This window comes from Magnolia sinica, chromosome 4 (assembly GCF_029962835.1).
Source record: "Magnolia sinica isolate HGM2019 chromosome 4, MsV1, whole genome shotgun sequence".
Lineage (NCBI taxonomy): Eukaryota > Viridiplantae > Streptophyta > Magnoliopsida > Magnoliales > Magnoliaceae > Magnolia > Magnolia sinica.
The window spans coordinates 4,239,203-4,255,510 of NC_080576.1; the positions used below are offsets into that span (position 1 = coordinate 4,239,203).

At 38.4% G+C, this 16,308-nt stretch overlaps 1 protein-coding gene across 1 annotated transcript; it reads left to right on the forward strand.

The window, feature by feature from the left end:
• The first annotated feature begins 5,099 nt into the window (after nucleotides 1–5,099).
• LOC131241984 (agamous-like MADS-box protein AGL104) lies at nucleotides 5,100–15,626 on the forward strand. The gene is made up of 16 exons (XM_058240340.1): nucleotides 5,100–5,284; nucleotides 5,422–5,475; nucleotides 5,582–5,600; nucleotides 7,234–7,295; nucleotides 7,432–7,531; nucleotides 8,020–8,055; nucleotides 9,897–9,946; nucleotides 12,098–12,308; nucleotides 12,407–12,475; nucleotides 12,565–12,657; nucleotides 12,756–12,827; nucleotides 12,941–13,030; nucleotides 13,296–13,340; nucleotides 13,530–13,645; nucleotides 15,253–15,433; nucleotides 15,528–15,626. The coding sequence occupies exons 1-16, from the start codon at nucleotides 5,100–5,102 to the stop codon at nucleotides 15,609–15,611; spliced, it is 1,467 nt and encodes a 488-aa protein (XP_058096323.1). The 3' UTR covers nucleotides 15,612–15,626.
• Nucleotides 15,627–16,308: the final 682 nt, after the last annotated feature.

The following is a 16,308-nucleotide window of genomic DNA, read 5'->3' on the forward strand; positions in this document are numbered from 1 at the left end:
ACGTCTGCTTCCGGTTCCGGAAAATCAGTCCACTTCCCAGTCAAAACGAATATTCATGATTACACAATAAATGCAACGAGCTCAGCCAGGTAACGAATCCTATGCCAGACAAGAGAGAGAGAGAGAGTGTGTGTATTTGAATTACTGAAAGCTGTGTGTGAGTGTGCGTGGGAGAGGACGGAGAGAGAAAGCTGTGTATGAGTGTGTGAGAGGGAGAGAATTTGAATTACTGGAAGCCAAGAATACATGAGAGAGAGAGAGAGAGAGAGAGAGAGAGAGAGGGGTATTGGATTAGTAGAGGATTAGAACACAATAAGGGAAATGATATTTTCCAGCCCAAACATCATTAAGTTTAAAGGGTAACTTACAAAATTAGCTGACAAGCATTTAAAAAAGAACTTAATGGAAAATATGCTTTTAGGGGGGTGGAAATATCAAATTCAGGGGCCGCCTAAAATAGTAGGACTCCAAATTAGTTAAACATTAATAGTAAAAGATTTGGAGGGTTTAATGAAACATTGAATGGTTTAGTCAATTCAATTGTAGAAAAGATTTTGGGAGCGCGTATAATGTTTTAGCAATTACATTTGCAAGTGATTATAACCTCTTCAAACCCAAACCAAAATTCAATTCTAGAAAGTAATACTTCGCATCAATAATTGAGTGATTAGTAAATAATTTTACCCTGTGATTTTTTAAAGTAAATTTCTTTCTCGAACAATGCTCTTCCTTCTCAAGATCTTTGATCATATTCTCCAAACTATAGTTGCTAGGACACATTATGGACCCAATGGGAGATGTGTGTTGAAGAAACTGAAGGAACTTCTGAAATCAAAATAAATTCTGAGCAGATTTACCAGGTAGAATTGATATGTTTCCTAATGGAGGATAAAAATTGTCGGTTGTTTTTTTAGATCATCTGTGCATGGATCTTTAGTTAAGAAATTAGTGTACATTGATTTTCCCTGATCAAGGACGTTTAGGTAGGGTGAATTTAAGAGAGAATGTGGATTTGTCTTTTGAAAATATTACACAAGGTTGTGTTAAAAGACTATCTATTCATTAAAATAAAAGGATATCATAAAATTAATTAGGCCTGCTAGTGGGTCAAGTTCAATTTGGGTATAAAGGTATCCATGCCCATATTTGCCAATGGCTAATGCTACTATGTTCATACCTATGTTGGGCTTGCAATGGGACTATACTTGTACCCGTTAGAGTGTTTGACACCAATAAGATATTGGGTACTCATTTATGATTTAAAATTTAAGAAAACAAATCTAACAATTAATTTAAATGATTAGATTTTATAGCAAACATCTAAAAACACCAGATATTTTTAAAGATATAAAAATAGAATACATGGTAACATGCAATTTTAGATTAAAAAACTTTTTAAAAAAAATATCTGTAAATGATGAGGTATCACAATTTCATTGTGGGATAAACTTTTCAGATGAGTTGGATGGCATACACACTACTACACACACCACATGAGCCCCACATGCAAATTGTAGCGCATTAAAATAAATGACATATCCTTTTAATAGTTTTATACATTAAGAATGCAAATTGTTATTACTAATCAATAACTACTCGTTATAAATTTTTTGGAGTAATATTGGACATACATAAATTATTGGTTTGTGTATATAAATAGATAAATATAATATGATCTGCTTAGGGCTAGGTTTGGGTATCGGTGGGTGTATGCCCACACCCAACCCAATTATTAACAAGACTCAAATTAATACAAGGACCTGTACCCACCCATAAATTAGCTACAACAATAATAATCCACATTGGGCCTACCTTAGGTACAATGGTGGGTGGTGGAATTGTTCTAAATGACCAACCTAAAATTAGGGTTATATGGGAAATGCCCATTTAGTAGAGTGGTCATCTTTGGATATTCTTGTTTCGATAGATTATCCCAGTAGACTGGTCGATAATTTGCAAGTATGAAATACCTGAAGAAATTGACAAACCAAAATAGAATAGGAAGGACTTGTTGTGTTACAGAAGTTCCAAGTAGTTGAAGAAACCAACCTCACTGCAATTTATATAAAAATAAGGAGAAGACTCTAGTTAGTGCTTTCTACTACATAAAAATGACCGGTGCAAGCTCTTCACGGTAGGTTTCTAATGATGCTTCAATGAGACGATCAAACACTTGATGACATCATCTAAACTCCCTTATGTACCATTTGGGCCCATTTTTGCAGAACACACTCTCATCTTCCCCGAATAGGAATGGCAAACCATATTTTAAAGCTTAATTTGAATATTTTTTGCTAGGAAGATTTTTAACATTATAATCACAACTATTTCTTTTGCAAAATTAGCTTTTAAAAAATAAACGAGTTCTATACAGTGTCCAACATTAAACTTGTGATTGGTAGTAAAACATCAATTTCATAATGTAATAATCTTATTAAATCCTCTCAAATTCAATGAAATTATATCCTTGATGTGATGGGTTATGGAGTTATGAATTCTCTCCCTCTTATGAGGGATTGTTAAAGAAAGCCCGAGGAGCTTCTTTTTTTGTTTTTTTTAATTTTATTTTTAACACACGCACACACACTCCACAGCTCCTCTTTTTATTTTATTTTATTTTATTTTTAACACACGCACACACACCCCACACATACACGCCATGGGATTTTACCACTGGTGGGTACTCGAACCTTGACCTGGTGTTGAAACTCCTGTGAGTCTACCACCCGGGTAAGGGTAAGGACCCAGAAAACCTGAGGAGCCTATTTAATAAGTAGCTGAATAAATTCGGATGCGCTTGATAATGACACCTATTCTTTTAGAATATTTTGTAAATTCACATTCCACAATTTAAAAGTGAGGTCGTCTTCATAAAGCAGGTGCCGATCAAAAATGGGAAAGACAGGTGACAGGCGACAGCCACGCATTGGTACCCTATCAACTGACACCAACAGCCGTCACTTGAGGAAGCTTGCAAAGGTTGATAAATGGAATAATTTAACGGTTGAAGTGTAATTTTGTCAGTAAGAGAAGCGACTATGAAGACAACCGTTAATGGTCACAATGATTGCCTAAAGATATTAACAAACCAAAATAGAATAGGAAGGACTTGTGTTGCAGAAGTACATGTATAAATAGTTGAAGAAACCTACCTTATTGCAATTTATATATATATATATATATAAAAAAAAAAGGAGGAGACTCTAGTTTGTGCTTTCTACTCCATAAAATGGGTGCAAGCTCTTCACGACAAATTTCTAATGATGCTTCAATGAGACGATCAAACACTTGATGACATCATCAAAACTCCGTTGTGTACCATCTAGGCCCATTTTCTCACAACACACACTATCATCTTCTCCAAATAGGAATGGTAAATCATATTTTAAAGCTTTGAATAATTTTTACTAGGAAGATTTTTCACACTATATTCACAACTATTTCTTTTGCAAAATTAGGTTTTAAAAAATAAATGAGTATTGCGTCCAACATTAAACTTGTGATTGGTAGTAAAACATGGATTTCATAATATGATAATCTTATTAAATTCTATCAAATTCAATGAAATTATACCCTTAATGTGACGGTTATGGAGTTGTGAATTCTCCCCCTCTTACGAGGGATCGTTAAAGAAAACCTATTTAATAAAGAGTTAAATAAATTTGGATGCGCTTGATGATGTCACCTGTTCCTTTAGAATATTTTGTAAATTCACATTCCATAATTTAAAAGTGAGGTCATCTTCATAAAGCATGTGCTGGTCAAAAACGGGAAAGACAGGCGATAGGCGACAGCCACGCGTTGGCGCCCTATCTATTGACACCAACTGCCGCCACTTGAGGAAGCTCGCAAAGGTTGATAAATGGAAAAATTTAACGGTTGAAGTGTCGTTTTGTCGTTAAAGGAAGCGAATATGAAGACAACCGTTAACGGTCACAATGATTGCCTACATTATAATTAGCATTTTATTTGTTGTCTAGTAATGACTTCCTCGTTATTTATAAATTATCCGACGAAGGTACTAAAAATGAGATGGCAATTGGCTGGACTAGGCTGAGCTAGTGTTTCCTTTGTCTCGACCCTAGTCCCTTAAGCCTTGGCCGTTGCCCAACCCTAGCCCTAATTGGGCTAAAAAGGCCTCAGCCCTGCTCCAACAAGGCCGGGTTGGGCTAGAGCCAACTCTATAAGAAAATAGGACATGGTGAAATGTTTGAAAAAGTTTAAATTTAAGAAACATTTTTTAATATCCCATGAGTCCTACAATATAAATGGTTTTGATGATAAAAATGTGACCCTAATGTAAAACTACCTTTAGTTACACATGAAGGTTGCATGAGACCCTTCCAAGTGTTTTCGAATTGTTTCACCCTTACCCTCAGACCAAGTCTAAGAGCCCAAGCCCCAACCCTATAAGGTTGGGCCACCAGAGCTAGACCCCGTGCCTGGTGGCTAGACATATCGTGGCCCCTACTATAGAGGAGAAAGGCTTACAAATTAATAGAACCAAGGTGGAATATATGGAACGCCGTTGTGATTGTAGGGTCTAGCATGAACTAGCTAGTAATTGTTGGACATTGAGAGATACTTTCATAAGTTGACTAAATGGGCCCTAAATTGGTGTCTACGAGATGCAGTTAATGAAAAATTAGGAATTATAATGTAAGCTTGAAATAATCAAAACTAGAAATGGATTAATGAAACTTATGTTAAGCAAGAAAATATGGAAATGAAGGGGTGGACCATATTTCCACCTTTGTATATGCCTAATATATATAATTATAATAAAAACAAAAATACAAATAGACTCATCCCTCAAACAAATGCTCCCAAAAAAGAGAAGCGAAATACACGAGGCTATCCTGCCGCGTCGTGATTTTCCTACTCATACCCAATGACTCAAAGGTATCCACATTAACTCCATACTCCCCTCTCCTTTATATTCTCACCCCCCCTTTTTTTCCTCTTCCCTCATTTTCATGCGCCTGCCTCATCCATCTTCCTCTTTCCCATCCTTTTTTTTTTAGCTCTCTCTCTCTCTCTCTCTCTCTCTCTCTCTCTCTCTCTCTCTCTCTCTCTCTCATATCTTCTCTTTTGTTAGCATGGGTCGTAACAAAATCGAGCTGAAGAGGATAGAAAACAATACCAGTCGGCAAGTGACCTTTTCGAAGCGTAGGAATGGTCTTATAAAGAAGGCATATGAATTATCAGTTTTATGTGATGTGGATGTGGGCCTCATTGCCTTCTCTCCATCCGGCCGACTTAGTTACTTCTCCGGCGATAAAAGGTAATTATTTTCTGTCAAGGCAAAAAATACCCAAATCTCCTTTTCTCACTTTCTAATACCATTTTCATGTTTCAAAGACCTTTTCTTGTCACAGCACTTTGGTGCTAACGTTTTCTTTGGGTCTTTTATTTCTGTAGGATTGAAGATATTTTTGCTCGTTTCATCAGCCTGCCTTCAAATTTGAGAGATTAGTACGGCGAAATCCTCCTAAGCTGAAGTTTGATTTGGGTTTTTTTTTTCCTCTTGTTTGTCTTGTTGTCTGATGTTCCTCTTCTTCATTGCTTGCTGAACTTGCAGTCCTATTGAGAACGAAGAGGTAATTAGCTATAATCCATACACTTTCTTTTCGTTTTTCTCTTTAATTTTGGTTCTTTCTTTCGGTTTTCTGGTTTTAGTGTTTGGCTAATGTGAAACTAGAGTGGAAGTCTTTTGAAAATGCTATGGATTCATGTGTTCGTTCATGCAGCATTTGATCAGGCTCCTGAACCAAATAAAGTTTGAGACTGATATGGCTGCCTTCAATGAAGAGTTTGCACTCTCTCTCTCTCTCTCTCTCTCTCTCTCTCTCTCTCTCTCTCTCTCTCTCTCTCTCTCTCTCTCTCTCTCAATTTGCATGCCTTACTTTTCACTGCATGATGAATGGTTCGGATCTGTGGCATGCATGCCATCTAATAGGGTTTTCTTTTGCACGGGTCCCTTCTCCAGCATGATGGCTGGTCAGATGGTGGAACAAATCCATCTTTGAGAGCTATTGTGAATGGGCCTTGATCCAAAACAACATAGAATGGATGATCCAAACCATTTTTAAATATATGTGATAATGTGAATGTCACACCTGAAAAATACATGTTCAAAGGTTCACATTCACTTCATAAATCAATGGTCAGGATCATTCTTTCATCATCATTACCAAATCGTGGCCCGTCTACAATAGCCTACGGAAGATAGATGGTTCCAACCATTGGATCATCTCTGCATGTGGGCCCCATGGGGGATGCGAGCCTGTGGACCTTAATACATCATAAGCTTCCATGAAAATGTTATTGCTATGGCCCATGTAATCTCCTTTTCCATTTCTTGACTTCTTAAAATCATTTTCCACTGTTTTGCATGATCGATAAAATGCTAAAAACCATTAACACATGCTCAATGCGGTAGAATTATACACACACACACACACTACGAGGTCGACCTCAAAGGAAGTGTGGGTGCCACTACCCCATCAGTCAGATGTATCATTTCATGGTGGGCCACGGGCTTGAACATCAATTCAATCCATGACTTAGGTGGGACACACCATATACAACAGTTAAGAGGGGTTATCCTCCCATTAGAACATTCATAATCATTTATTGAGCCCACCAAGATGTGGTTCACAAATCCAGCCCATCCATTGTCTGCGTTCTGCTTGGATGAGGGGCTGAACCAAGTTTAAGCCACATCCAAAATTACTCATGTGGGCCCCACCCAGTGCTTGTATTTGTTTTATGCATGTCTTTACATGATTTTAGATAGTATGGCCCACTTAAGTTCTGTATACGGCTGATTTTTGCAATATCCCATAAATTAAAGGGACCCATCAAATGCACAGTGTTGATGTTCGACACACATCATGGCGGGGCCCACACAGCTCACAGTACCATTTCCGTATGTATGTATGTATATCTGCATAAAGATGCATGTGGACAGATCTCTTAATCCTATTTTATTTTGCTTATTTGATTATCCGTTCGATCGTTCTAATGAAAGCCCTTTTGTTTTGAATACATCACTGTCGTTGAACTTGGATGGGCCCCATGATCACCAGTACACAGGTAAATAAATCATTTTCCGCAATGGCCTTCCTGGAAAAGAGAGAGAGAGAGAGAGAGAGAGAGAGAGAGAGAGAGAGAGAGAGAGAGAGTGGTTTTTTACCCTTCTGTTGATAATTTTTCTCAATTTACTCTCAGAGTCTGGAGCTGGAAATTCAGAGAACGAAACAACAACTAGAGCTCACCGAGGCCCAACTGAAGTTACTATAATTACCATCAAACCGTTGAATATTTTCATCAAATCAGAGAAGATGCCCATGTCATGATTTTAGTGAGTTTCATGGGTATTTTGGACATTAAAACAATAATTTCTTTCTCTCTTTGGGGTTTATGCAGGGAATACGAACCTGACCTAGGACAGGTCATGTCCGCGACTGAATACGAAGCGCGTGAGAAAATGCTTAAGGACACGCTGACACGTGTCATTGAGAGAAAGGTGGGGCCCAAACCCCTATCTGCCATGCATGTCGATAGATTCTTCTTCTGAGGTTGCGTGTTACTTCAGCGTAATTCACGACTTAAACGACCCCATGTAGATATGATCGTATGATCTGGACCGTTCACCTTATAGGTGATGTTGTGAATGGACCCAAATGAAAATATCAAGTTGAATGTGTGGTTCTAATGACCTATAAGTCTTGATGAGTTTGGATCGTTGAGAATATATTTTCTTCATTTTCGACGGTTCAGATTCAAACTAACAAATCAGTTGAAAAATCATAATTCTAGTGAACGGAGGATGGACGGTTCCGATAATCTGACCATCTCTGCCTATAGGCCCTACGGGGCTACGCATTCTGGAAACCGTAAGTCGCGGTTAACGGAAAACAAAATCGGGTGAGAACGGAGAAGTGCAAGCATTTGCAGAATAAATATTTTATTGACCATTTTACCCCTCTTCCTTTTCTGTATATTTTTTTTCAGAAATTTCTGCTATACAACCCGCCGTCGTATGTTCAGGTAAAAAGTCGACCAGAAATAAGTTGAAGGATGTAATAATTCATGTAATTTTTTACGTCATGGTCGATCAGTAGTGTGGCCAGTCTGATGAACGGTTCAGATCACCTACGCACTATTTCAAGATTGGGGAATGGTGTAGATGGATGCATCGCGTGTGCGCTTTGCTGGTATGTTACAACGAGGGTAAAAGAGCTCAGACAAATGAAGCGAAACTATATATAGTCCGCTTGCTGGGCCATGTTAATTGGTGGAATCCGTACTTCAGGAGATGGGCCCCACTGTTGATTGGCCATGGAAGATCTCATTTTTTCTTTAAAGACGATCGTAACCGTTCGGTAACTTGAATCAAATCCAAACCGTTGATTATCTATGATTTCCAACATGTTTCTGTAGATTGAATGGAACCAACTGACCGTTTGTGGCTTATTTCATATTGATGGATGTGCATACCTCTTGAAAAGTTACAATCGTCAACATGCATGGCCTGAAGGGTGGGCTACGATATCGCTTTAGTAGTCCGAAGACTATAAGACCGGGGCATCTTATTGAAATAAGAGAAATTGACCACTGTAGCGTCACTTTTTACCCACGTCTTTTTTAAATGCTCCCAAACTTACTTTCCCATTCTAAACCTTTCACGCACGGGTGTACATCGATTTGAACCGAGTTCAGCGGGCCTCAACTCGACTTGGCTTGGCCAGTAGTTGACATATCTCGATCAGCTCGATCCTCAAGCCTAACTGGCCAGCTCAGCTCGGTTTGGTCAGCAACTCGGGCCGAGTTCAAGCCATGGACCTAGCCGAGTTTGTTAGTGAAACATTTTCACAAACACCTTAACTACACTTTCAAAATCTCACTATATTTAAGATAGCAATAATAGTTTTACAAGTATTTTATTAAACACCTTCTAAGCAACATAAAAATTAAGAAAATTAGAGTATTGGTTTCATATACATACTTTCCTTGCCACCCGCCATACTTCTTTAAGTCATTTCATCAAACACTTGTGAGCAACATCAATATCAAAGTAATCAAGTCACCGAACTGGTTTGATCCAAGTTCGATTCGAGATAGGTTTTATCCAAGTCAAGTTAAGCTAGGGCTAACTCGAACATGGCTCGAACTCATTTTCGAGCTCCAAAAGTCAGCTTGACTCAACTCAAACTCAACTTCAAACTAAGTCGAATCGAGCTTTGTTGAGTTGAGTCGAGTCGAGCGAGTTAATCAAGCTAGCTTGGTTCGTGTACACTCCTACTTTCACGTAGGAACGGACTAATTGAGGATGAAAATACCCCTGCTTTTCAAAGTTAATTCTTAGAGGTATTTTCGTCCTCAATTAGTCTGTCCCTACATAAGAGGTTTAGACTGGGAATGCAGGTTTAAGATGGTTCAAAAAACACACTGGGGGTTAAAAGGTAGTGTCTACAGTGATCAATTTCTCTTGAAATAAATGTGGGCTAGACTCTTCTCTTAGCATTGCACCATTTGAAAAATGGTGGTGCCTCATCCTCCTCACACGTGATACTGACGTGCATCTATCCAGACCATCTAAATTATAGGACCCACTGTGATTGGATCATATATTTAAAATAAATCTGATCAAGATATCACAACCATCCAATTGATTTTAAATTAAAATGGTGTGTGTTCGAAAGAATTCAATGGTCACTATTATCTTCTCAGCTCAATTTTCAGCTGCTAATCTATCCAAAGCTTTTGAAGATTATTTTGGACGGTCAGGATTTTCGTAAAATTTCTTACTTTGTGAAAAAAAGGAGACGAGTGTGTTCGTATTGGTTATGAAACCATTTACTAATTTTAAAATGTTGACCCAAATGCAGCCGATGGTTGACCCAACTGCAGCTCATCCTTTTTTAATGGACACAACCAGGTATATATCCTATCATGTCAGTATACCAGCATCATCTCCATCACATCACCCTCTATCATCATGTTATCATTGCCAGTCTGGTGGACCACTGAAGTGAAATACATCTCTGCCAAATGAGCCATGTCTATCAGTGTAAGACCATCTTCAGGAAGTAGGGCCCACCATCAATAAGGTCATGGATAACCATATGATAAATGGGTTTAATTTAAACCGTTGACTATTCAATGATTTTATGTCCTTAGATTGAATGGCTAGGATGGTTTGTTGGAAAATATTTCTGACCGTGGCTTATAAAGTTGGTTGGACCTACCTCCTAAACGATTCGGATCACATAGCTCTGGCCGAACCAGCAGCCTAGAGCCTTGGTTTTTCTAACATATGATAGGCACCAGATCCAAACCAATAATACCCATAGGCTGTATTTTGGGTGGGCCATGCCCGAAAATCACACTGATTATTTTCAACCTCTTCGGTGGTGGGGACGACAAAATAAATGCTTATCAAAAGTCACACAGCTCCATTGACTGTCCACTTTCTCATTACAAAAAATAATAAATAAATAAAAAATCCTCCAATGCAAGGATTAGGATGGACGATTAATCCGGGTAAATATTGATACATGGCCCACCGAATACGACTGGCAATGCACTTGGCAAAATCGGTATTTAGAATGAGCCCGGCCTAATAAATCTACCCAACCGGTTGGAAATCCAGGCCTGAGTCCCGGCCATTGCCAGCCCTACATCCAAGGTATGGTCTATAAATCTGAGAGTGGATTGGCTGAGTAGCTAAGTTGTCTCTATTTTTAGTATCATAGAAGCAATACTTGTGTAGGACATCGTTATCATGAAATGGTTAGCCCCACTATGAAGATAACCTAATCAAAATTAGGCTGATATGCTGAATGAGAGTGGGCCACAAAAGTATCTTCAGATAGACCGTCCGTTATTCATTGATTCCAATGCTGTGGCCCACCCTATAATTGGAAAGACTGTTTTTCATTGTGGGGCCTGCCCATTTCATTGTAGTGATGTCCAATGCAAGTGATATGTTAGCAGGAAATATGGCAATGCACCACAAGTTGTAGTATATGGGTATATGCCATCATTTCTCTTAAACATTTTTTGGTTGCCACTTAAAATTGAGGGTTTTTTTTTTAATTTATTTATAAAAAAAACGTTTTAGTTAATAGTAATTATGTATTGAAGATTTTGGTAATGATCAATTTTTATTTTTATTTTTAACACACACCCTACATGTGCACTCAAACTCAGGACTTGAGAATTAAAATGCAGAAATGCTAGTTGTATGTTATAGTGCTTGTAGTTACATTAGTTCAATTGATTAATCTGAACTGTTTATTAAGTTTTTAGAAAATATTTCTAAGGCTATTAAGATTGGATGATTCAATTTCAATCCATCATTCCGTAGCAATCCTTTGCCCAAAATATGGATGAGATGGCTACGGTTGTCTAACAAAAGTGATTCTTTAAAATAACAAGCAATCGTCTCTAACAAAAACAAAATGGATCAAATTGTTTATTAGACCTAATTTTTCCTAAATGATTTTGGTTATATCTACATCAAAGACTATTGATCAAAAGGTAAATATTTTTCAAAATGGTTTGAGGTCTACATGGTTGTCCATGAAAATGTGCATTGGACCTAGTGAACAGTCTAATCAATGTATCATATCATCCAAGTGTCTCAATACAACTAGGAGCACTATAACTTAATGCTCTAAAAGCTCTCAATCTTAATAACATTTATAATTTATATAACTATAATTTCCAATACATAATTAATATTAACTTAAAAGAGAAATGGTCTAGTGAGCTAACTGTATCAAAACCTTTTCGTGCACATTGTTGCATTTGGACTTGTTGGCATCCGAATCACTTAATATAGAATATCCGTTAGATCTAATTTATCCATCATCATAGGCTTCCTTGAAAAGGCATACTAATCGGAGGATCCCAAGCTAAAGTTGGGGGCATGAAAAATGGATGGACAAGATTATTCTCAAAAGATTGGTCCAATCACAAATACTTGGGCTAAATCCATGAGATGAATTTTTAAGTGGCGCCCTGGAAGATTCTAGACTTATCTAGAACCTTTAGCTTGTTTATTTTCACGTAATTTATTTTATAGGCCTCACTGGATGACGTTCCTTGGCCCATGCAATCAACGGATGGGGTTCCCTGTCAATCCACACCTACATGAGAGCCACATCAATACTACACACCCCATGGACCACACCTACAATGCTGATCATGCTGCAAACCTGGCACCTTCACAAAATGTGGGCCCGTCCTCGCAGCATCCAGTCGTCCACATTCAACCAAATTACTCTGGAATCAAGGTATGAATCCCCTTCTCGAGATTCTCAACATCTTCCAACTTCATACCATAGTGTAGCATGTGGGGCCCACTTCTAGAACCTAATCATCATGACCACAGGAAATGGAGGGCCATCAAATTCCTTCCATGTTCCCCGTGCAGCAGGGGCAGATCTCACCTGACTACATGGTATTATAGTACCACTTACATTAGATTTTTGTAGCTTCATATACTATCTTGATGGGCCTGATTCTAGATCCTGATCATCATGGTGGTAGGGAATGGTGGGCCATGACATTCCCAGAATGCAGCCACATGAGCAGGAGGATGCTTTCCACAACAACTATACAGTACCAGCTTCTTTACCTGAGGTGTTAATCCATTCTTAAGGCCTTTCTTTTAGATTTTATAACTTCATAGGCCATCCCTTGTGGGGCGCATTTCTTGATCCTGACCATCATGGCAATAGGGAACTATGGGCCATCACATTCCTGAAATGCCACCTCATCACGAAGGCGAGATCCCAACCAATTACTTTGAGGTACCAACTTCTTTGATTAAAAAAAAGAAAAAGAAAAAAAGGGGCCCATTTATTGAATTTGTGACAGCATTGCTTGTGGGGCCTATCATTAATCATAATCATCACAACCGTAGGAAATGGAGGACCTTGATGTGCCCTTGATGCAACCCCATGAGCAAGTGGATCCTTTAGCCAACATCTACGAAGGGCCAAATTCACCCATGGTATTTATCCTTCCTAAAGTCCTAATTTTGAATTTTCTAGCTTTGTTAGGTAGGCTGCGTTTGGATGCATACATAAATTGAATAGAAAACATTCAAATTAATCAAATGAGATTTTTTTATTTTTTATTTTTTTTTTAAAAAACAATTAGAGCCATTCCCACTTTATTAGACTAGTCATTGCAATTTGATTCAATAGTGCATCCAAACGTGCCCCTACTATTGCTTATGAGACCTAATCAGTTCATCACGACGACATCGAATGAAGGGCTTTGATGACCACGTGATGTTTCCTTACGAACTGCACCCAGAGGTACAACTTCTTCCTTTAAGACCTTGTATTATAAACGTCGTATTATTGTTATCTCTCTCTCTCTCTCTCTCTCTCTCTCTCTATATATATATATATATATATATATATATATATATATATATATATATATATATATATATAAATAACCGAACGTAATTTAATTAATTGAAATCTCAATTGAGAAATCAGAGGCTTCCAAATTGGGTGGACGTGGTGCCGCCCTTATTCGAGGACGTGAATTGGATGGCGCAGAACATGCCCAGTAAAACTGAGGCTTTTATGGGGTCCTACGAAGATCACACAAGGTATATTTTTTTACAGTTCATTTTTTTTCCTGTAGAATCCATATGTGGTGATGGTCGGATAATTAGAGCTGTCCATATTTTGGATGCTGCACAACCGAGACGGGATGCAGTAAGAAACTGACATTGAATGGATGATTTAAACCACCCCAGTGTTGCTGATTGTGGATCATTGAATATTAAATTTTCATAATTCTCAATGATCAGGATCATCTTGTGGAGTGATTATTGGGTCATGGGCAATTCAAAATAGCACTTAAATCACATCACATGTGTCATGGCATGCGTGTGACATGCATGGGCTGGGCTCATCATGATATAGCCTTGGCCCAAAGAACAGGCTAAACTAAATCATGTGGTGCCCACATAAGTGGGGCATGCACCTGATTTGGTAATTCAAAGTAAAACTCCAAAAATGAATGGCCACATGAATCCTTCCATCTGGCTTTATATATTCCTAGATTTTAGGTTAGAGTTGTACACGAGCCGTGTTGGCTTGGTTAAATTGCTCGATTTGAAACTAGGTTTGAGCCAAATCAAGCTGATTTTTGGGGCTCGAAAAAGTTTTTAGCTGAGTCTCAGCTCGTCTAAGCTCGACTCGACTTGACTCCGATCGAATCAATTCAACTCGGATGAGTTCACTTAATATAAATATTTATATATTTAAATAAATTACATATTAAAAATCCTAAAACCTAAACTCTAACTCAGCTCTAAGGCTTGAAGTCAAACTCAAACTTAGCTCAAAAGATCGTGCTCAAGCTGGGCTCGAACTCAGCTCAAGCTGATCCGAGCTGAGCTGAGTTTGCCAATCAAGGTTGAGAACCGAGCCAAGCCGAGTTCGAGCTGGAGTAGCCTACTGGCGGGGCCAAGCTCGACTCAGTTCAACTTGTGTACAGCTCTTAACTCTTCAATCATTCACTAAAAAATAGATGGTGGAAGGAAAATTACACCAACAGGTCCAGAAAAGGACTGGGATCGAAGGGTTAGGATCTTTGAATTTGTGTGAATTCTTCTGCATACCCCATCATGATGGGGGCCCACTAGATCAATAGTTTGGATTGCTGAAATGTTGACCCTACATACTGGTGCTTTTCCATTTTAAACTCCTTTTGGGAAACTATGGTCTATGAATCACCTTGGTGAACGATACCATATTTAAAAACTGTGTCCATCAATATGGACCGTCCAATATAGGGCCCACCTCTTTGATGGGGCGATGTAAAATTCAAACCAATAAGACACCTCAAAACTTGTGATCAATAGACAACTTTTTTACCCTTTTTGATTGTCTAAAAATTACGGGATTGATCAACTGGTAGAATTATCCAACTGTGTGATTATCGATTGTGTTTGATTGAAGAGGTGGCCTACCAATTGGACAGTTCAGATTCGATTTACGTCCTCTCTTTAAGGAATACCATCATGATGGATTCTCTCTTTAAGAATAATATCAAGATGTGTTCAAAAAACTAATCTAGTGGTTAAGATAATCCACCCGATGAGAATTATGGGTCTACAGTCAATTGCAATAGGTGCCCCACCTACTTAACGGTCTGGATGGGCATGCACATGCACCTGACTATTATAGTTTTTTTTTTTTTTTCCAGGGATTCTTCCTCAACGGTTTATAATCCAGTTTATCAAGGGTATGGATTAGATGCAGATCCGCAACTCCGAGTGTATAATGGCAGCACATCAGATGCTCAAAGCTCAAACGGATGGGCTTGGGATAATGTGTACACATCATCTGGCCATCCAACGGGCGTACGTGGTTATCCCAAGATAGAGGTCAAATTCCTAGCTAGAAGCCCTACTAAGTGAAATTTCATATCATTGCATAGCTTAAGATGAATAATTATTAATAATGATCATGATGCCACAGGAAATGGTGGGCCCCACCACGCAGATGGGTGGGCCATATCAGGAGGAGGCATCCAACAGTTGCTCCAACATGCCTCCATACTAAAGCCCAATCACTGGTGTCTTAAGTAATTGGGTCTTTAAATTTCACCTCATGGAATAGTACATTCTGTTGTTGTTGTGGTTGTTATTTTGTTATTGTTGTTGTGTGATTGAGAGAGAGAAGGGGTTTGTAGCTGTTTTTTTTTTTTTTTCCCTCTCTATCTATGTTTGGTGTGGACATGGATTATGAATCTAGCCATATGAAACTTGAAAACATCTCTTCGTGATGTGCTAATTTCGAATCAGGAAATGATCCAGTGTGTGGTACAGTCCTGCATTGGAATGTCCTTGCCAGATCAGTGGCCCACAAACAAGCAGGTTAGAGAAAACACAGAGACATTCTACATACAATCAAAGGAGAAAGAAAAATAAAAGAAAAATGCTCAATGGTTTGGTTCTTTCAAACTCAAAAGATTTTTCGGGCAGAACGTTCCTGTGGGGTTTACCAAATCAATGGTATGGATCATCAAGACATGGGCCCCACATGTAGGGAATTGGGAGCTTCAGCTTTCTCTTTATGTTGGTAAATGGTTAATTTTCGATTTCATGTAAAATTAACTGATAATTTCAGTTTTACCTTTAAGCTTCGAGACTGTTGGGGCACCATGCATCCATGATTTGGCACATCAGATCAATGGTTTAGATAACCAAATCATGACCCCCCACATCTATAGAATTCTTCACTACAGAAAACTAATATT

Coding starts and splice junctions, on each gene's coding strand:
- LOC131241984 (XM_058240340.1), top strand. CDS start 5,100: ATGGGTCGTAACAAAATCGAGCTGAAGAGGATAGAAAACAATACCAGT. Junction 12,828..12,940: donor TCCCAACCAATTACTTTGAG/GTACCAACTTCT, acceptor TCACAACCGTAG/GAAATGGAGGACCTTGATGT. Junction 15,434..15,527: donor GTGGTTATCCCAAGATAGAG/GTCAAATTCCTA, acceptor ATGATGCCACAG/GAAATGGTGGGCCCCACCAC.